The sequence below is a fragment of the Balaenoptera physalus genome (genome assembly GCF_965194825.1).
Source record: "Balaenoptera physalus genome assembly, chromosome: 15".
Lineage (NCBI taxonomy): Eukaryota > Metazoa > Chordata > Mammalia > Artiodactyla > Balaenopteridae > Balaenoptera > Balaenoptera physalus.
Window position 1 is genome coordinate 7,034,593 of NC_138894.1, and position 20,946 is coordinate 7,055,538.

At 45.6% G+C, this 20,946-nt stretch overlaps 1 protein-coding gene across 36 annotated transcripts in view; it reads right to left on the reverse strand.

Moving 5' to 3' along the window:
* Positions 1-522: 522 nt before the first annotated feature.
* The window catches only part of MAP4K4 (mitogen-activated protein kinase kinase kinase kinase 4), a 173,099-nt gene continuing 152,675 nt past the window's right edge, over positions 523-20,946 (reverse strand). For 19 of the 36 annotated variants that reach the window (XM_082426700.1, XM_082426704.1, XM_082426703.1 and 16 more), the window contains 9 exons: positions 19,040-19,157; positions 18,569-18,739; positions 14,140-14,283; positions 11,222-11,356; positions 8,787-8,887; positions 7,199-7,348; positions 6,474-6,633; positions 5,578-5,717; positions 523-3,991 (listed from right to left, as the gene is read on the reverse strand). In XM_082426700.1, coding sequence (XP_082282826.1) covers positions 3,908-3,991; positions 5,578-5,717; positions 6,474-6,633; positions 7,199-7,348; positions 8,787-8,887; positions 11,222-11,356; positions 14,140-14,283; positions 18,569-18,739; positions 19,040-19,157 — 1,203 coding nt within the window. In that variant the 3' untranslated portion in view covers positions 523-3,907. Of the gene's footprint in view, positions 3,992-5,577; positions 5,718-6,473; positions 6,634-7,174; positions 7,349-8,786; positions 8,888-11,221; positions 11,357-14,139; positions 14,284-18,568; positions 18,740-19,039; positions 19,158-20,946 lie in introns of all 36 variants that reach the window. The other 17 variants (XM_082426712.1, XM_082426713.1, XM_082426693.1 and 14 more) reach the window with 1 other exon arrangement.

Genomic DNA, 20,946 nt, shown 5'->3' on the forward strand with positions numbered 1-20,946 from the left:
CACAAAGGAGCTAGTTGACTAACGCATGCAACGGGGGAGGGGGCTCGGGCAGGGTGCTGACACCCACGGCCTGGCATCTAGCCAATGAGGAACGTTCCCGCCAGGCTATGGGGGTTGATGGGGCACACCCGTGGGCGGGGCTGTGATGACCTTGCACTGAAGGAGCTCCAGTGATTAGGCCTAAGGTCAAGTTTATGCACCAATTTGAGAAAGCGTCCCTTTCATCATCCTGTTAGCTACAGAACAGATAGCATGCGTGTAAAATGAGCCTTACTCCGTTTCTGGCTTCAGGAACACGGCGATCAAGAGCTCACCCATCAATTTCATTCTAAGATCTTTGAACAAATGTTTGCTGCTTTCGTAACCTGTGCCTGGTGAGCCCCTGGGCCATCCCTGTTAGGGAGATGGCAGGATCTGGGAGCCGCCCGCTCAGGCCAGGGGTGGCACGGGGGAAGGAGGACCTGTAGAGGAAGGAAACATTCGGAAGGAAGAGAATATATTTGAAACTCATGCCACGTGAAATAGGTGTCATTTTTATTTTATTTAAGGACAAAAGAGGGGAGAAGAGGGGCAACAGTAATTTTCATAATACACAGAAGACGAGTTAGCACTGAAAAAAGAAGGCTGTGTGTGTACTTGCCACCAGTCTGCTTTGCAGCTCTGATTAGTAAACAATGCAGCTTGTCATTTGCATTACTGTTTAGCAAATTTATAATTGGCGAAACTGGGGATTATGAATCACCGTAAGTGGACGACAACTAAGACAAAAGCCTAAATAACCCACAAAAGATCACTTAAAAGTAAACCATAAATACGTGATGCACATTAGTGTAACAAAACCGTTTTTTTGTAAACATTTTCTTCAACACAACATGGGCATGAGAAAAAGTAAAAACACTGCGCCCGACACAGAGAGACTCTGCTTTAAACACAGGAAGGTATCACTCATTAAAGCTTCTACTAAACCTAGAGCCATATTGGTATTTTGTTTGGAAGAGTTGTCATAGTTTTCCATGTTCCACATTTAACGGTATCGGCATAATACCATCTTCTTCTGTTGATTCTGCCATCTTGGCACTTCTGTGAAGTCACTACCCTGTTAAAGGAGAAAGATCCCTTTCTCTAGAAGAAAGACACTGCGACAGCTTGCCATCTTTCATGGAGAAACCTAACCGGGCGCCTGCTTGAAGCTGTAGCAACACAGTCTGATCTACTAGGCGGGGAGGCCACGGAGGGAGGGACATCACGGCCGAGGAAAGCACACCGCAGGCACCCACCCAGGGGACCAGTGGCCGGCTGACCTCGGTCAGCTAAGCCCGGCGATGGATTCAATCACATTCAACTCCAACACCACCAGGTGCTGCCCAACTAGGACAGGCCCACCCTGACCTGAGCTCGGAGCCCATCGCCCCTGAGGGAATCGTGGCTTTTGTCAAGTTCTCAGTACTCGGCAATTCCAATGAAACACCATTTGCGTGGTCTGTGTCACGGCCCTTGACTTACAGACACTGAGCTTCAAGTCTGCGGATGATGCAGACCACGAGGCCTCATCCCTTTTTATATCTTCCATGTCGGTATCAGAAGTTTAGTATTTTTTCAAAGACACCTGCCCAACTTTTACCTTTCGCTAAAGTCATGGGAGGGGGCTACAACTGACCCCGCCACGTGGTCCTTTCTCCTCCTGGTGCACGTGTTCACTGAGACACATTTCATCTTGGGTCAAAAGCCAAACCGAGTAGGGAATCGCCAGCAGTGATGTTGATTGTGACTGCAGTCCCGTGATGACAGAGTCTGGCCTGTCTCAGAAGTCCCTTCCAAGGGTGGGATTAACTCCCCAATCTTCTCTATGTTCAGTATGAATTAGTAGAAAAGAACTAGCTCTTTCTGCCTTAGACATCAGCGCTACACCAAAGTCACACACACGGAAAACCTGTTTCCCCGGCCTTATCCTTCCAGTACGGAGGCGGGTTTTCTCAGTGGGTCCTGTCGTGGTGCGTGTACGCGACCAGCTGTTGTTTCTGCATTTGTGAGTGTATGTACTTTTCACTAGGGTTTGAAATTCATAGGAGAGCCTCCGGCAAAAATGCTGACCCAGGAGGAAGCGAATGACGAGTCAAAATGGATGCCAAACGGGATGCGAATGCTGGGCCAAGCCTCAGCAAACAGGTGCAAGTGACTGTTGGAGGAAAACCTCCACTTACACGTCATAAAAGAAAATTCACCACGGAGGAGGAGTAAGCCTATGAAACACCGAGCTTTTGTTTGGTGGACGCGACATTCCCATCAGAACTCGACAACAGGAAAGGCGGCCAGCAGAGCCATGGCGCCGAGCGCTGCTCCTTTACCAAGTTAATTAACATCCTCAGAGGAAGCGAGTGACCAGAAGCCATGAAACCAATTATTACCCAAGACATTTATTACAAATGTCATGAACATATTCATAAAGTAAAACTGGTTTAAAAAACAGAGAGAGAACGGGAGAGCAAGGGAGAGAACGAGAAAAGCCAGGGCTTTGATATCACACCCAAAACACAAGAAGATGCTATCTTATGAATGATCAGTATTAACTACATTCTTAAAATAGTTTTAGTGCATTGCATTTTTTAGAAAAAGGGAAATACCCCCGGCCCCAAGGAAAGGTTCCTGCAACACTGTTAACAGTTTGTGGGGCTGTCCCCATATGACCACCTGTCTGCAAACCCCGATTTGAGAACACTGAGGCCCCTCGTGCTGTGGGCGATGGCCGCCCGTCCACCACCACGGGTGAATCTGGTGGACACAGCGCGATCTGCTCTCTCAACTGAGAAAGCAGACGCGCCCGTCAGTGAGACAAGCCTCGTGGCTGTTTCCCACCTTCAGGGACAATTTCTCTTGTGCCTACTGAGACCTGTGACGAAATAACAGTCAAACTTCAATTGGATAGTTTTGGTATTAAGATTAAATTAAACATTAATGTTTTCCTCCAAAAACATATAAACTAAACCACCTCTTAATGCATTAAAAACAATGAGGTAGGCGAAAAAATAAACACGTGGCTGAAAAAAAATTTTTTTCCCTCCGCAAGTGCAGACCGTGGTGAAACTGCTGTTGCACTTCTAGGTTTAAACAAAAATTAAACCTTTGACCGAGGCAGTGCTAATACTGTCACACAACAAGGTTCTGGCCAGGATACAAATGCACACCTTTTCCTTTTTTTTTTTTTTCTTTTTCTTTTTTTGAAGAATTATCTGCACATGATTTAGGCAAAACCTGGTACACAGAAAATGACTGAGTTCTTGGCCAAAAAAAAAAAAAGAATTCCCAAGAAACCAAATGCCAAATGGGTCCCTAACCCACCCACCCCACCTCCCGAGCCCCACCCACAAAAAAGTTATCCTAGTAACTGTGTCTTTCACATTTTATAAATATTAACTTCTTAAACCTGCACCTTCTTCTTTGTCCACATATGGTCACATTACAAAAAAGAAATGTCAATTAAATACATTGTTAATGTTACTATATTAAATCTGCCCTTGGCTTCAGTGACCTGCTCGTCCGAGCACACTTTACACCCGCTGTGCCCACTTCTAACCACCCGCCGGCGTGTCTGTTCTCCACCTGCAGACACGCCGGGACAGAGTCACAGACGAGGAATTCTGGAGCTGGAGGGAAGGCGTTTGCGTTCTGCCTGATGCTTGATTCCAACACCGATAGCACCTGACGGTAGAGTCTCAACAGCACCAGCTGCGTTGCAGCCTTGATTTATTTCGAACAGGACAAGAAGGGAGTGGAGATGAACTGGTAAGAACGGGCGGGAGGGGAGAGGAGACCCCCGCCCGCGCGGCCCGGGCGGCTCCGAGCGCCAGTTGCCAGGAATTCCAGGTTCTCATCTCGATGACTCCGGGGCCAGCATACCCGCCCGCCACTCCTACCAGCTCAGGAGAGAGGTCCTGCCCAGCGTCATGAAGTACACCTGGCTGCTGCCCCCGGACCGGACCGAGGCGAAGAACACCTGCAGAAGGAGAGGGGAGGAGAGGGGAGGGGTCAGCAGGACCCTGGTCCCACAGCCCCAGGGGCCCCTCCCAAAGGAAATCTGGGATGACGTCCATTCGTCTGTGAAGGAGCCCGTTTTCATCTTGACCAGACAGGCTCCTTAGCCGACGGATGACTCCTCGTACGTCCTGCCCTATCCTGAGAACGCAGAGGAACAAAGGCGGTGTTCCCGAACGGGACCATTTGTGTTCACCTCCACGGCTAATACCTTCTGAAAGATAACTGGGATTGGCACACTCAATGTGCAGTTGCCAATGGGAGGCTCCTCAGCCACCTGGTTTTTCTCTCTTAGAAAATGAAGCTGAGATGTATTAGTTATTTCATGTGACTCTACAGTCAAAGTAATATAATTTAGTTTTGTGCCTTTTATTAATAAACCCCGATGGATGTGACATCATGAATGATAAAAATATTTAAATGCCTGAAGTTCAAAGAATATCACGGTTTTGGCTCCACTGAACATACTTAGGAAAGTGAAGCCAAAAAGCTGGCAAAATCCTGGGTTAGGTCTGAGGTTGTATGGATTTTCAAGGTAAAAGATTTAGGAGATATTATGTAGGAAAAAAAGGTCAAGTGCACCGGCGAATGGGCTAGAGGACTGCAGGAGGAAGTGGGCTGGTGGTGATGCAGCTCTTGAGTAGGAGAGCGCGTGGCTGGGCAGGAGGCCCAGCTGACAAGGAGAAGCGACCGCTCTCTTCATCTGAGAAGTCAGCCTGAGGTCTGCTTGCTAGGAGCTTTAATATATTTTAACGTGAAGCAAAAGGGGGAAATGTTTCTAAGGCTGCAGTGGGCTGCCCCAGGTGGTCAGACATATTTTTATCCAAGTGACAGAAGACAGAGAAATTTGGGCTTAGAAAAGGTCAGAGGGGTCAACACCATTGGCCAGTGTCTGTTTCACTCCAAGGCTGATTTGGGGAGGGAGGGAGTCAATCCCAGAGAAGACAAGGATGCAGCCAGTTTCAAAAAGCAAAGGTTTTAACTGGGGCTTTGATGCCCCGGGGTCTCACCTGCAGGAAGTACGCCTACTTCTGCATAAAATGATTTCCCCTCTTAGGCATTTATGCCACACAAACAATGAAGTTATTTCACTACTCAAAAGGTAGACTAACAAGTGGTGTATTTCTGGTACGTATCAGGGGAGAGGAAGTTTTACCCTGTTACTTAAATTTGCACGAGGGTTCCTTCTAATCACAAAAGAATTCCATACATCTAAACTGGTAGCTTTAACCTTCTCTATCCCTAAACCAAACGTAGCCTAGGCAGGCCACCTAATGGGAAAAAAAAACCCCGAAAGACAAAAAACAAAAACCCAACATAGGATGATTTCTGCAGAGATAAAACATCTCCACCCCCTCAACAAAAACAAAATAAAATATATCATGACCTCCATAAACAGGCCTAAGAAGTCACTACTGAAAAGTTCCTTGATAAATTTATTTCAGAATCTATCAAAACCCCAAGGAAAGGCTTCACCAAACTTCATGGAAAATAAACCATTGCTAAAAGATAGTAGCAACTAAAAAGAATCTCTAAGGAAACCGTTACCTTGTCGTTGCGTTCACATAAGAATTTCAGTCTTTGAGCCCTTTTGTGCATAAACACACCGTCCAAGTGGCCGGTCTCCACAGACCGGATCTCAATGGCCTTTTCTCCCCAGCCCATCGTCTGATTGGACCGAATATACGCTTTTTGAGAGGAGAAAACACATGTTGTTAAAGGTAAGGAAACAGCCGTGGAAAGAAACTGCTCAGGTCTCTCTCACACACACACACACCGCACCCCTCTACACAGCTAGTATTTGGGGGTTTCGTTTGCAAGGAACTCTGCATGTGCACCCTCGTGGTCCATCCCGGGAGGCGGTATTTTGAATCAACAGTTGAGGCAGTTCAGGCCGGAGCATCTCCCGCCCCCCGCCCCACCCCATAGCTTAGCTCGTATTTTCATCACACTAGTTACCAGGGAGGCAGCGAGAAGCAAAGCCAAGTGGACAGAACCAGTGACCGCAATTAAACCAAAACAGTTTGGGGATATAAACTTGGAGCCATGAGGGTTCCAGAGGTCAGCCTTCGCTGCTGAACGCACAGGGACGGTCAGGAGGCCGAGTGTCGACTGCGGCTGGGCCACGGAATGGCAAGAGCGATCACTTACCCTTCTGTCTCCCCTCACTTCCCACACATCAGTCAACAGCTACACCTGCCCTACTTCCCCTGGCTGTCTTAAAGATTAAATGAAGGACTGTGAACGACAGAGTTTTAAAAAATAACTACTTGGATTTTGTCCTAACATAAGACTATTACGTGTGTCCCGGTCTACAATCTAACTTTCCACCATCTACTGCCAGCCACTCTGTTAAGTGGCCAAAGGGTCTGAAGAACACGTAAAATCAGTACGCAAACTACACGCCTCTTTCGGAAAGGCCTTTTCCTGTCAGGGACGCGCACCTACAGACGTTGGCATCTCTCCCCACTGCAGAACCACATCCTTGGTAATCCTTCCATAGGTGTTCACATAGACCCCTTCGTCTTCATAGCACACCAGAAGCTCCATTCCATCCGTGTTGGGGAGAATGATGATTGCGTGGGGTTTGATGCTACACTGGATCTAGAGAAGAGGAACAAAGTACAGGCAAGCACGTTTGTGGCTACTTCCATCCCTGCAAAAGGGCTCGATAAGAACGTCTTGGGGAATGCACTGGTTCAGATTCCTGGTGACAAACACAGCACTGGATAACACTGTGGAAAACCCATGGGATATACATACATATATAGATCTGCAAGTCCACCTTTGAGAGGTCCTATCATCTACTAGTTCACGTGTTCTGAGCCCCTGGGACATATCTGGATTGGGGGCTCCATTTAATAAATTATGTTCCTCTAACCAGTCCCGACCCACGGAGGTTCTGACCTGCCAGCAGCTGCCCAACCCTCCCGTGTTAGTGAAAGCAGGGTGAGGAGCTTTTCAGGAGGGCCTCAGAGCCAGGAGAGCGGGTCTCCACTTGGCTCGGAGCAGAGCGCTACTGAACAGGGGCGCCATTTAAATACTCACCCCCACAGCACAGGGAAAGCAAGGGATCCCTGCTTGTGTTAGTTCACTAAGCAGAGTAAAGAAAAAAGTCAAAATAAAATGAAGCCAGTCAACCAACCATAGAGTGTGGGTTCTTTCTTACGTGTGTTGGTAGATAAATGTCATAGACTGATCCTGAATCCACATCAACAGCATGGAATCCAGCACAGGATCCATAGATCACTTTCAACCTCTGGCCTTCCTCAACAGTGAGATCCACCAGTAATGGCTTATGCACCAAATCTCCAAATGACTACAAAGAAGCAACGGAGAGAGCAGCTGTGAGACGCAGCAGAACTTACTTCTGATGGTTCAATCTGGAGACGCCAGACCCAGGCACGCCGTTACTCAATTACTGAACCACCCCGGCAAAAACCGTAAGCAAAACTACTCTGTACAGTAAGTCTTTAAGTTATTTTGCTCTTATCTGTCAGTCAGCACCAGCTACTCCAACGCAGACAATGGAGAGAGAGTTGCTGCACGATACACGCGAGGAGAATTTTATCAGTGTGATCATCACTGTCTCTGCTGAGCTACTCAAACCTCCACTTTAATTTTCCAGCTAGAGTGATAAAGCTAACGAGAGGCTACCATGTACCGTAACAGCCTGGGTGGCCTCAGTTTTTCATTAACGTCAACACCTATAGCTCATAAGGCAGATTTGAACAAGGTATTTATTTATAAAAGCAACTAGTACAGTTCCTGGTACCTGGTACATGAAGGTAATTAAGACCAGATCTCAGAAGATAATTGTAACTATACAATCAACAGCTTTTAGTCAATAATATGTGGCTTTATTTATTTTTTAAAGCAAATATGATAACCCCATTTATACTGCTTTACTGGGGAATCAAGGAATAAGCAACCTAAATATGTCAATTTTCCAAATAATGGAAGCCTACCCTTAATAAAATATGTCGAAACTATTTAAAAACATAAGTAAATAGAATCTTTTTGGATACAAAATTCTTAACTTCTTGCCCTGCACTAAAACAGCCCTGGGGGGACAATGCTTAAGGTTTTTTGTCTAATATCAGAAATGTTGTTATTAAGTGATTTATAATATCTAATGTTACAGTAATATCATTTTTGATTAAGAATTTTATAAATTTGTATCTAGTGCAAACTCTAGAAGTATAAAAAAGAAATATTAAAAATATCCACAAAAATAACTGCTAATATTTTTCTACAGTATTTTTCTTTGAACAAAAATGGTATATTATACATATTTTAATACTTGTTCTATTTAATGTGTAATAATGCATTCCTTGTGTCATCAAGAGTTTCTGCAACTTCATTTTTAATTAGTCCTCTACTGAATAGATATACCTTAAAGCTGCCTATTGCTGGATACCTGTCAAAAACATAAACATCTAAATCTTTATACACGTCCATGACTTTAGGGGGAAGGTCAAGGTCTGCTTTTTAAATGGAGGTGGTGTCAGTGTGTCCTTTCAATCCAGGTGTCTGCCCAACATTCCGCTCCTCTCTCGCACTCCAAGGACTCAGAAAGCCGATAGCTCGGCTTGTTCCATTAGAAATGGCCTCTCTCATGATAAAGTTATACCAATATCAGCACATGCTTTTAAATGATCAGTTGTAACCATTCGGGGTTTTTAGACGTATTCCCTGGCTCTCGGCCGCAGCGTGAAACGGCTGATGCTACTTTTAAGTGCACTTGATGTTGTTACCTTAAAGGCCATAAATTTGTGATATGGCTTGGGTGCCCACGCATAGACTTCCACAGAACTCTTCAAAGCAATGACCAGAAACTTGATTCTTTCATACTTTACTGCAACAACAAATAAGAGGAGCACAGGTCAGAATCGACGTGGGACTGTAAATTCTTTCAGCTGGCCTCTGCAAACTCTCTACATATGCCTCCTGCTGATCCGCCCAGACCAACAAGAGAAAAATGCCGAGAGCTCAAGCCTCACGGTTCACTTTTCCGATTCTTTAATGTACAATTCAGGCTGTTCCCATCCTCCTCCGTGTTGTGTTGGACTCAACGCCATACCCTGGTTGCCATCGACGAGCACTTTCGCCGATGTCCCTAACCTTCTTAGGCTGTAAGTACTTAATAATCAAGGACAATGTCAGCCTTTCCACCCTACCACCTCGAGGGCTCAGTACTAGTTCAAAAGGATAATGATGTGACTTATCAGACAAGAGGGTCCCAAATCCCAGCAAGAGGTCAAATCTTCCACGTGGCCTTTCCTGAGTCCTGCGTGGGGCTTACAGATGGAGGAACACAGAACGCTACGACAAAATACTCATCAACTGAGTTTGAATTCTATCTATTTCTGTGTACAAGATCAAGTATCATTTCAAACCACTTCCTGAGCTATAGAAACAGTAGTAATTGCTAGGATTTTAGCTAAAGTTGTGTACCAAAAGTAAAGAAAATCTCTCTTTAACTTATATATATATATATATATATATATATATATATATATATATATATAGGCCTCCTTTACACAGCTGTTTCAGTCCTCTTCACAGCCAGCAGCTCTGCCTAGAGAAGATACCCGGAGGGGCCCTGGCCACACCTGACTTACTGGCTGGTGCAGACTCCCGGTGTTTTCATGGGCTCTCTAAACCGCAGCACTCTGCCTTTGACCATGAGACATGGCTTGTTAACTTGATAACTCTCCTTGTTATTTCATATATTGTCACTATTCAAGCGAATCACATGACTATTAAGATACAAAGGATTATAAGAGGCTGTCGACACCAGTGCTGATGGGATAGAATTTTCTGTGATGGAAAGGTTTTATGTCCACCCTGTTGATACGGCAGCCACAAGTTACATGGGGCTATTGGGCACTTGGAATGTACTAATGTCACTGAAGAAAGAAATTTTAAAGTTTATTTCATGTTAATTAATTTACATATAAATTTAAATACCCCCCCACCCCGCCTTCTGAGCCCAGCTCAGTTTAACGCATCTGCCTCTCACTCTCCTGTAGGGCCATCTATTCAGGGACATTTCAGCTGTTATGAGCCATTTCATTACATTTAGCCTTAGATGATTTCAGTTACATATCAACAAATAAAAATATTACATAAAAACACAACACAGAAAATCCTAATCCCGAAACCTATACCGAGGTGACAGAACCCTGCAGGATCACTCAGAATCAGTCCACTACCGGGGTGGCAGCCGCACTCATTAGTAACCAACGAGCTGAGGGCCGTGGACAGGTTACATAAACAAGACGACAACGCCAAGGACTGTAATGTCCCTGGGAGCAGAGGCACTGACTACAGTACGTAGTTTCATAAACACAGAGGAAAAGAAAACACACAAGCAGAAATCAACATTCAATACACCCCTTACGTTACTCAGTCTTAAGTATACAGTCTCTGTATACTTAAAGACTTGTACCATTTGCTAACCTTCTCAACCTCCCATTTCAAATTTAATTAGAACACATCATCTCGCCCATAAAACTGTAACTGGGCTAAGCTCCATGATTTCCCCTTTATTTCCAACATTAGTACCTATATTTTGATTTTTTTCCCCAACACGAAAAAACTTATTTTGGTTTTGTTCTTGTGAGATCTTATTTCATGAGAAGCACGGCAGGCATGTTGAGGAGGAAAGAACAAAACAGTTGCCATGAAACACTGACTGGCCAGCAAGATTCACTTCTTAGTGATGAGCAGAGTAGCTCTGTACAGCGCATTTAATTCAAACCGACAGGCCACAGCTACTTGGGCAAACTCTCAACGTTCAATCAGTGACTGCCAAGGACCCAGAGTCCTCCAAGTGAGGACAAGCCTACAGCGCAAAGGAGGAGTCCAAATCGGCTGTCTCTCCTCTGGCAACGCTTCCTTCTTCTCTGCAAGATGTGAGCCACATCTTACAGAGAGAGTGTGGACTGCCCAAGGAAAGCGTGAGAAGAGGCTCAGGACAGAGGGCACGGAGAGCCGGAGTTAAGATTAACTGCAGGCCTGCAGGCCTCAGGATTAGAAGGTGCCTCAGAAACATCCTGATACAGAAATGAGTTACAAGTCTCCGCGACAAGTTCATTACTAAAAGCTTCAAAGACACACGGATCTTAAATGGAAGATTAATTAAACCTTGGAAAAACAAAACCCTTACGCCCGTCGTGGAACTTACCAACTTTGTAGTGTACGCATCCTTCCAAATCTCCCACGGTTGTCCAGCCCTGCTTCTTCTCAACTTCTGGATCGTTGTGAAGTATTTTATTTCTTAACCAGGACAAATAGTAGACACGTAACTTATCCTTTTTGCCTAGCAAAACAAATATAAGTACTTTACATGCATACTCAAAAGCAGGTATCATCATTAACAACAATAGTAACCAAAAGAAACTGCAATAAACAGTAAATATCATCCCCCGAGGGAACCATTTTGTATCAGTTTCACTAGAAACTCAATTCAAGCTATTACGTCATCTGATTCTCAAAACCCTCTGGTGTAACTATTATCTCCCATTTGAAAGCACAAAAGGGTTTCATAGATCACCCAACTCGGGGACTTGAATCCAGCAAAAGGTCAGCCATAAACTGCAGATAGGCACAACTTACAGAGCTGACAGAAGACGCACACCCAGAACACGTAAAGAACTCCTATAAATCAATTAGAAGAGAGATACCCTAGCAGAAGTATTGAGCAAGCACCTAGAACAGACAAAAAATGTTATCGCATAGATTCATAAAAAGGTACTTGCTCTCAACAGTCTGAAAAGGCTACAGACTGCATAAGCCCACCTATGACATTCTGGAAAAGGCAATATCGAGACAGTAAAAAAGACCAGCTGTCGCCAGGGGCTTTGAGGGAGGGAGGAGTAGGTGCAGCACCAGAGGATTTTTAGGGCAGTGAAACTAGTCTGTACGATGCTGTAACGGTGGATAAAATTATGCGTGTGTCGAACCCAGAGCACACACACACAGAGAGAACGCTAATGCAAACTGTGGACTTCAGCTAACCTGTTAGCTAAAGTATTAATATTGGTTCATCCGCTGTAACAAATGTGCATTAATGCGAGAGAATAGGGGAAACTGGAGAGGGCCAAGATGGGGACTGTCTATACTTCGTTTAATTTCTGCGTAAACGTAAAACTGCTCTAGGAAAAGAGCCAGACACAAAAGAGTTTCTAGCATGTTCTAAGGTGTTCAAAGTCAGGACAGGGCTTCCCTCTGGGGAGGAGGGGCAGTGCAGGGGAGCCACCGGGGGGCTGGGATGGCTCCCCTCGTCCCCAGGGTGGGGGGCTACGTGGATGGGTTCTAACTGTGACTCTTCACGGAGCTGTACACCATTTATACGTCTGTGCATTTTCTGTGTCACGCCTTATACTTCAACACAATCTTCTTAAGCTTTGAAGAATTTGTGAATGTGGGAAAATAATATATTAAGTGAAACAAAGACGACATCGTTTTATATACAGTGTTTTATTCCCACACTATGAAATATATTTACAGAAACGAGGAGGGGGAAATACAATAAAATGTTAACAAGAGGTATCTCTGAGATGGGGGTTACATTTTATTTTATTCTTCCTAAGTTTTTTTCTGTTTTCGAAGTTGCCTACAACTGACATGTATTAATTAGTTTTATGATTTTGAAAACCAATGAAAGCTATAAAGAGGAAAAGAATACAGAAAAGTAGACCAAAAAAATGGTATCAGTTGATCACTGATCTCCATGAATCATCTTGCTCACTGGATCACAAAATGAAGTTTAAACCATTTTTTAGCTGATTTATTTTTCCTACAATTCTAAAACCTATTTTCCATCACTTTTTAAAGCTCAAGTTTTAAATGGTTCTTTTCGCATTTCAGTATGAGACGGATGGTGAAATTTTTGCATTTCAATGAACATCTTTACTTAAACCAAAAGCCTATCTGAAAACTAAAATAACTGCCAGAAATTTGTTACATATAAATAAATATAACAAGTTTGAGTTAGCAGATAATTAAATCAAAATCACTGCTGGTTATCAGAGGACAAGTCTTACGCTTCTACATACTCTTTGACCCCAGCAAAAACACAAATTATTAGGAGATTATGATCTAGGCAACATGGATTCATATGCCCGATGGTTAAGTGAGCTGCAAAGATACTTGTGAAAAATGTTTACATGAGAGGGAAGAAAAGGAATAAATGGAAAGACTAACAACAGAAAACTAGTAAACAAACTATAGTACATCTATGCAAAGAAACATCCTGTAGCCGTGCAGAATGGGTACCATGAAGGAACGTTCAGGGACAGGGAGAGTAGCCTACAAGGTTTGGACAAACAAGAAAGGATGGGATACACTTAAACTTCAGGACAGTGGTTACCAAGGGCAAGTAGACGCCAAATGTATGCACGGCAGTGTATTCTAACATCTGTTAAAAACTATCTCGTCAGTATATGGGTGTCATATTATTCTCTCAATGTTTGAAATGTTGCATAACTATTTTTATGGAGATTTTTTCCCCCCTAAGTGTGTATTCTGAGTGTGTGTATGCTTAAAAGACTGGAAATTAAAAACTGAAGTTAACTGATGTTATCTTTGGATGATTTTACTATTTATTTCTCCCATTTGCTTTTCTGCAGTAGTTTCTTACTTTCTACAATGAACACATATAATTTATACTAAGAAAAATGCTCTTCTAAAAAGACACTTACAGTAAGTGTTGACTGACATTAAAAAAAAACCCACGATACTTTTACCACCAATGGCAAAGAACAGTTCCTTGTGCACGAAAGAGCCCTGTGGGAGGGAGTGGACATAAACCCACACTCAGAGCGGGACAGGCTGCAGAGGGCGGCGGCAGGGTGGCGGGCAGCGTGACGTAGGAAGTGCAGGCTCCTGGGCTCCCCGGCGCCGCTCAGCAGAGCCCCAGGCAAATGTGTACACGTGGGCCCCGTCTGAATACATTTTCCTATCACGTTACTGTAAAATCACGCTACGGTTCTAGGTCATTTAGCTATTACTTCAGAAGAGGAACTCACTCAAGTCCTGTGCCAGCAACTACCACGTTTTTAAACAGTGCTGGGGGCCTGCTTTCCCCGAACACACGCTTACCAGATATTGTCACCAAGACATTCAAGCCTTCCAGGACGTCCATCTGTTGAAATCGTCTTCTGTTGATCAGAGGATACACCTTCCCTTGGCCACTTCTGTCCAGCAGCATCAGGCCACTCTCTGTACCCACCAACAAGTTCACTCCTATTTCATGGACACAGAAAGCCCACAATTTTACACTGTGCTTGACAAACAGCCTTGTATGGAGCGGATAGCAAAGCCTATCTGGAAAAGAGTGGTTTCCTCAAGCCACCCACAAACAAGAGAGCTTAAAGTACCCAAACTGCAACAAATCACCATAGAGGAGACAGGGTGAAATACTCACTTACATGTAAAAAAGGAGGAGCCCGCCTCATCCCCCTGATTACCTTCACCACCCTCCGGTTTCCGCTTCTTCCTCAGTTGCCCCAGGACGTCCCAGCCCACCGTCTCCTGGGTACCACAGACTCTCCACCTCATCCGTCACATCAGACACCCGAACAAACCTTCGTCTGATGTCACGATCCCCGCCTGCTTCCTTCACCTGTCTTTTCACGGGCAAACTTCTAGAACGAGCCATACACAGCCCCCTTACTCCTTAACAGTTTGTGACTGCTCCGGCGTCTATCACTCAGTTTAAGGTTTTCTTAAAGACCACCCTCCATCATCCTTGAGAAAAGAACAGCAGCATTCGGTCCTCGCTCCCGCGGTTTCTCACCAGCAGTGCGCGTGCTCAGGCGGGGGGCTGGCCGTGCCTCCCGGCCGCGGGCCCATCCCGGCTCCACCCTTTCCAGGCTCCACCCTCTCCAGCCTCGTCGGGTCTACCCCTGGTCTCCACGCACCTTCTCTGCTTCCTAAGCACGGGCGTCTCCCTTGCTGTCTGTCTGTCTGTCTGTCGGTCTGCTGGAGCAGGACCTCAGAACCAGAAACTCCTGATTCCACCCCCAACTCCCGGCTCGTCCGTCCACTTGAAGTCCTACCGAGACCAGCCTCTCGAGCCCTGCCGTTTCTATCAGCAGCACCTGGGCCAGCACAGCTGCTCCATGAAGCCGGCCAAGCTGACCCCGCCCGAGAAGACCCCCCCTCACGTTCCCGTTCCTCTGCTCTCCCCGCTCTGCTCTGGCCGCCTCACACCGCGGACGGGTAGAGGCCTGAGGTGAGGCTGCTGCGACCCCCTCCCTCCCTCCACTTTCTTGCGACTGTACCGCAAACAGCCCGAACCTTCCTGCAACACTCATCGGGCCATACTGTGCCTTCAGAAACGGCTCACTCTCTCTCCGAGAGGGTACAAAAGCCTCCATCCAGCATTCAGAACCCTCTGCCCCTCAAGCCGACTTTATCATTCACTTACTTTCCCAATTACACTGACTTCCTTGGTCTATAACCTCGGTTGCCTAAACTAACTTGGTAACTTGCAGCACAGAGCACCTTGTCCTCCTAGGGGATTGGGCACATCTATGTTTGCACTGAGCCCCTAAACTGGATAATAAACTCGCTGAGGGAAGGAACGAAGTACGTGCGCTTTTACAAAGTAATCGCCCCATCAGTATTTTCAGGCAGATGGAATGACAGGGGAGAACAGCATGTACTTCTTGAACCACGTCATCCATATTTATTCAAACACACACACACTTTCCCAGAAAACTTCAAAAGAACAATTGTGAAGGCAACGGGAAAGCACCCTCCCCGCCCCCCTCAGCTCCATGCCTATTTGGTATTGAGTGGGGGAACCCTAGCACCAGGAGGACAGCATCTACCCGAGGAAACCTTGTGAGGAAACCAGAAACACCTTTTGGGTCCTGGGGGACAGCGGGGAACCCGGCATTTACACAGGTACTCACATCACCGCTACTTTAGCAACTAGCAGGGTGCCAGGCACGCATGGGTGCGGTTACCAGCACGCGGAAGCGCTGTATGCTGCAAGCTAAACTGCTGTCCAGCTTTAGCTGACAGCCAAGGAGTTCATTCCGAAGGTCCCAGTTCATACAATATTTCAACATTTTCCTGGTCGATCTTCCATATTGAGAAGCTAGAAAGATTCTCCGTCAACTAGCCAAATGTGTAACAACTACACCAAATACGACGAGCACTGTGAAATCTATTATTTGTGGTTTCCAAAAACAAACACCACTCAAACCTCCATCAAGAGTTTACAGCAAGAAAGAATAAAGATTCAAAAGAGCTGAAAAAAATCTTCATATACACAAAAATTGTAGCTATTTTAGCATTTACCATATTTTCCAATTCTCCAGTATATATTTCCAAGAACTGTGTCATTTTGTAAAATACTGAGCGCTAGCAGTCAAAAGAATACAGTCACTGGAAAATAGCAACCTTGGAAATTATGGGCCTATGGAAAAAAACTGTGGCATGCTGCACCAATTTTTTTTATAAATGTACTTTTTTTTAACCTTACAATTGTTAGTTATAATTAAACTTTATAATGCTAATTGTTCAAAGGTAAGCAGGGCTAGGAATTGCAATTGTATCCACAGGAATCTGGTGCAGGGTGATGGAAGAAATGGCTAAGAGCTCTATAACATGTGATTTAAAATTTCCTTTCAATTCTACGATCCATTACACTGCAGTCAAAGCAGCAAAGTAAGTGCACACAATTCTTCATGATCAGAAGAATGGAAACTATCACATCCAAAAGATGTGTTAAAATAATTCTGGCTGTAAATAAGGAGAAATGGCCTTACTAAAAAATTAAATAAATATGCAGTAATTTACAAAACAAAAGTCAGTTCAGTACGATGAAGGATGTTCACTGCTAGCGTTTTCTAGGAAGGTACACGAAACACTACCCTAACGCGGGTCAGCAAGACACAAATGCGTCCATTCCACCACCTCACGAGCACGGCAGCCTCCTCTGAACCTCCCCCTCTTGTCGGGGGACAGCTCTCGCAGCACATGCTTTAACTTTTCCGGGTCTGTGTCTTCGAGAGACTTATTTTTAACTTCACTTAAAAGGTAACTCATGCCAGCTATCCCAAGCAATCTAAGGAAATCCACCAGTGATGTGACCCAGACACGGGGCAACTCAAACACACTCAGATATGGAAGTCACCTATTTTAAGTCACCTCCCTCTCTCTTAACAATGATGAAACAGAGAGTTCTACTGCATTTTAAAAGACACAGGCTTGAGAGAGTCACCTATTTTTCTCAGAGGTAGTGAAGAAGTTAATTAGGAAAAAGAAGGATTTTAGTTTAAAAACAAAAAGTCAGATAATGGCACACAGAATGGGGCCCAGCACTTCGCAGGACATTAGAGGACTATAAATTAAGTGTGACACTGCTACCAAGGGCAAACATCCTAGGCACAAATTACTTCGCCAATTTGGAAAGAACTAACATATTTAACATTACTTCTACGTTGAACATAATGTAATCATTTTGATGATATCAACACCCCCAAGAAGGTCTTTAATATGAAGAAAACTGTGCCTGCAATGGGCAGAGACGGCTCTTCCCAAGCCCTCGGGGGAGCGGGGGTGGGGGCTCACGGAAGGGGCAAGGGAAGCCAGGACAGACCGAGGCCCAGGAGGCGGATGAGGAGGGCAGTCTATCAAGTTACGGGCCCTTCCGGAACGACAGGAGGGAGGACCATCTCGAGGTTCAGCAGGTGAACCCCGAGGCCCTCGTGGCTGCTTCCATCGCTCTGGGCCAGGCGAGGGGCCGGGAGTGAGAAGAGCTGATGGGGTCACAGGGGGACGGCAGAGCCGTCGTGGACACCCCAGGAGAGCCCGTGAGAGGATGTGCTGTGTCCTCACGCGTTGGCACGGCAACGTCCAAGGAGGAGGAAGCTTTTCTGAATACAGTGGCAGGGCTCCTCAGACAGCCCACGGCAGGATTCAGGGAGCATTCACAGGCGTGGCACCGGAAGGCGCGGTCAAGGCGGGGCTGGGGGAGGTGGGACGGGGGTGACAGCCAGGCGGCGGCAGAGCTGTGTGCGCCGCAGACTCGGAGAATCCCCTCTCGCGGCGTCCACACAAGCCTGCGCGGGTAAGGCGCCTCACGGCCCCTCCAGCACACCCTCGGCCCAGGCAGACTGCTTCTAAGAGCTCCACTCAGAGGTTAGGCCCAAGTCACAAAGAGCGAGGGAAAAATGATAAACTGAAACATTTAAAGAAAAGCAAATTCGACAGATTTCTTCATTCTCCCTATAAATATGGGCCAAATCAAATGTCTTTCTCATTTTTTCCCTTTTCTTCTTTATATGAAGAAACGGAGATGAGTCATTCTTTGCAACACCCGACGGCTGAAACAAGGGCAGGCCTGTGTGTGTCCCTGCAGGATTCCTGCAGGGACAGGGGACGGGGACGGACGTCAAGAGTCTTCCATCTCACCCGCCAACGACGCCTCCAAAAACACCTGCACTACCTATAAACGACCGGTCCACCCTTGAGACTAAAAGCGAAAGGGTCAGAGTCACAGTGAGATACCTACCCCACAAGGCAGCGCACAGAATCTCGGAGTTAAACCTCTTCTTGTATTTGCGAATCTCTGGGGTGTCGCTCTGTGGCCTAGTGTTGGTGGGATTCACATTGACCACTGAGCCCTTCCGGGTAGGATCTTGCCTTATGGCCTCCGATCTCATTCCATCACAGGAAAATCCCACTGAAACACAGGACACTGGAATTATTTTGTGTCTCCACGAGCACTGGACCTGCTCCCTTCGCCACTACGCCTCAAGCAGATATTCATGTCACAACCAACTCTTTGCCTAGGAAGAGAAACTTGTAAGGAATGTACATGGAAAAAGGGAACTGACTCTGCAGCTCATTGCAAATAAGGCAGTGCAAGCAGGCTGGGCATCTGGTCCGAGGTCTGCACCTGCCAGCCACCAGCATGCGTGCCCAAGCCACCAGAAAGAGCGGCGCAAAGTGCCCGAGCCCGCTCGTCAGCTGCTTTACTTACCCACAGAAGTCACTGTTGTCCCACTAGATGGAGAAATCTGTAGTAATCTGGGGTCTATAAAAGGTGTAAAGGAGGAGGAAGATTTGTGTTTCTGGAGTGTGCTACTAGCGGACTGAGTCTGCAATGTAAATTCAGTCGTATTAATACAATGACAGTAAAGGAACAAACATAAAAACACTTCAATCCACCTCTACAATGCACTGCTTCCCAATACAAAAGCCCTACCCCCCCGCTTCCTCCCCCAAAATGCTCCGGAGGTGCTTCTGCATGTGTACCCCACACCCCCCAACACAGGCTGTTTAACCGGGAGCCAAAGAGAGCTACCCCTCTTTTCAGAAACATCGCTCCTCTAAGACGGAACACGCAAGCTACCAGCATAATCTATACTTCACGCTCCTCCGGTTTTTAATAAATAATTATAATGAAAACTCCTAAAGGAAGTTTGAAATGTCTTGATCTCAATTCATCAATTTTTGAATTTACTCTCCTGCCCCCCAAAAAAGTGCAATGAATCTATGTTGGAATACTGGCAAATCTTAATTTTATACCGTTTCTTTTAAAGTGAGCCTCTTGCCAGAAAGCTACAGAAGCTTTGGCCACCATCATTTTAGGTGCATCATCATAAAATCCGTATCAGATAGGGGCTCATTAGTGAAAGGTGCAAATACAGAGTAAGGCATATCCTTTTGCTCTTTTAGGAATAGGAGTGTTTTGGTTAATAATGTAACTTAAGACAGAAAAAAAAAAAAAACAAAAAAACGACACAAAGAAAGTGAAACAAATTGTTAAGTGGAAATGTAATGACAATTAAAAACAAAACAAACAGAAAAAATAAACTTGCCAGTTTAGTGAGTTAAGGGTTATTGTAAACACTACACATTAGAGCAAAATGGAGCCAAGTGTAAATATAAGAAGGGATGTAAGTGTAGGTGGGATATATAAACGGAGGAAAACAAACCATGTCTGACCACGTGCTTTTGTCCTGTACCGTTTCACTCCCCTGGGCAGCTGAAGTCACAAGTCCTGGCAGCCCACCCCCTCCTCAGCTCTCCCCTCCCACCTGACACAGCTGCCTGCTGGCAGCCTTCCTGCCCAGGCCCACGATCTGGGGCCCATCCAGCCGATGGCGGCCAATCTGATGCCGGGCCTGCCTTGGCAGTCGACTTGCCCCTGGCTCCTCAAGGGGAGAGGATTATTCTGATTCTTTCTAACGAGGGAACCAAAATAGGAGCAGGTGGGCAGGCTGGCAGTTCAATGCTTACATTGACAAGATTGGCTGAAGCTACGTGCCACTTGCAACCTCCTTCAACGGTTAGACAAAGGCATTTAAACCAAACCTCCCATGAAAACGATCAGTTGCTTAACTAAGGACAGGGTGCCCACGGGGGACTGTCCCTGCACTTGGGGCATAACCCTGTTCCAAACGGCACCCAGACTGAGAGCGCGCAGCCATGCCTTCGAACAAGCACACAGGATTTCCCATCCCAAATCTGACGTTAAAAGCACGCTCAGCTCTTTGCCCTTCTTGTTTAACATCCTAATTTTCTAGGTTTCCCCCAAAAGCAATTTGGCCTCTTAAACTGAGTGATTGTAAATTTCAAGGAGAGACTTCCTTTCAACAAGGTTGGCAAAGATAAATAAGAGTAACCAACCAACAACGCCCCCCCCCACCCCGGAAACAAACAAACAAACAAAAAAGATCCAGCCCTTTTGGAAGGAGCTTCCTGTACAGAGCAACACATTTATCCTGATAAGGCCAAGTCCGCTTAACCAAATGTTTCTATATTTGATTTACTGGATAAAAAGAATGAAAAAGGCAGATTCCACAAATGACTACCAGAATTTCATGCCAAATACATAATGCATCTGACAACATAGCAATCGTTTTAGACTTTTTTTTGAAAAAT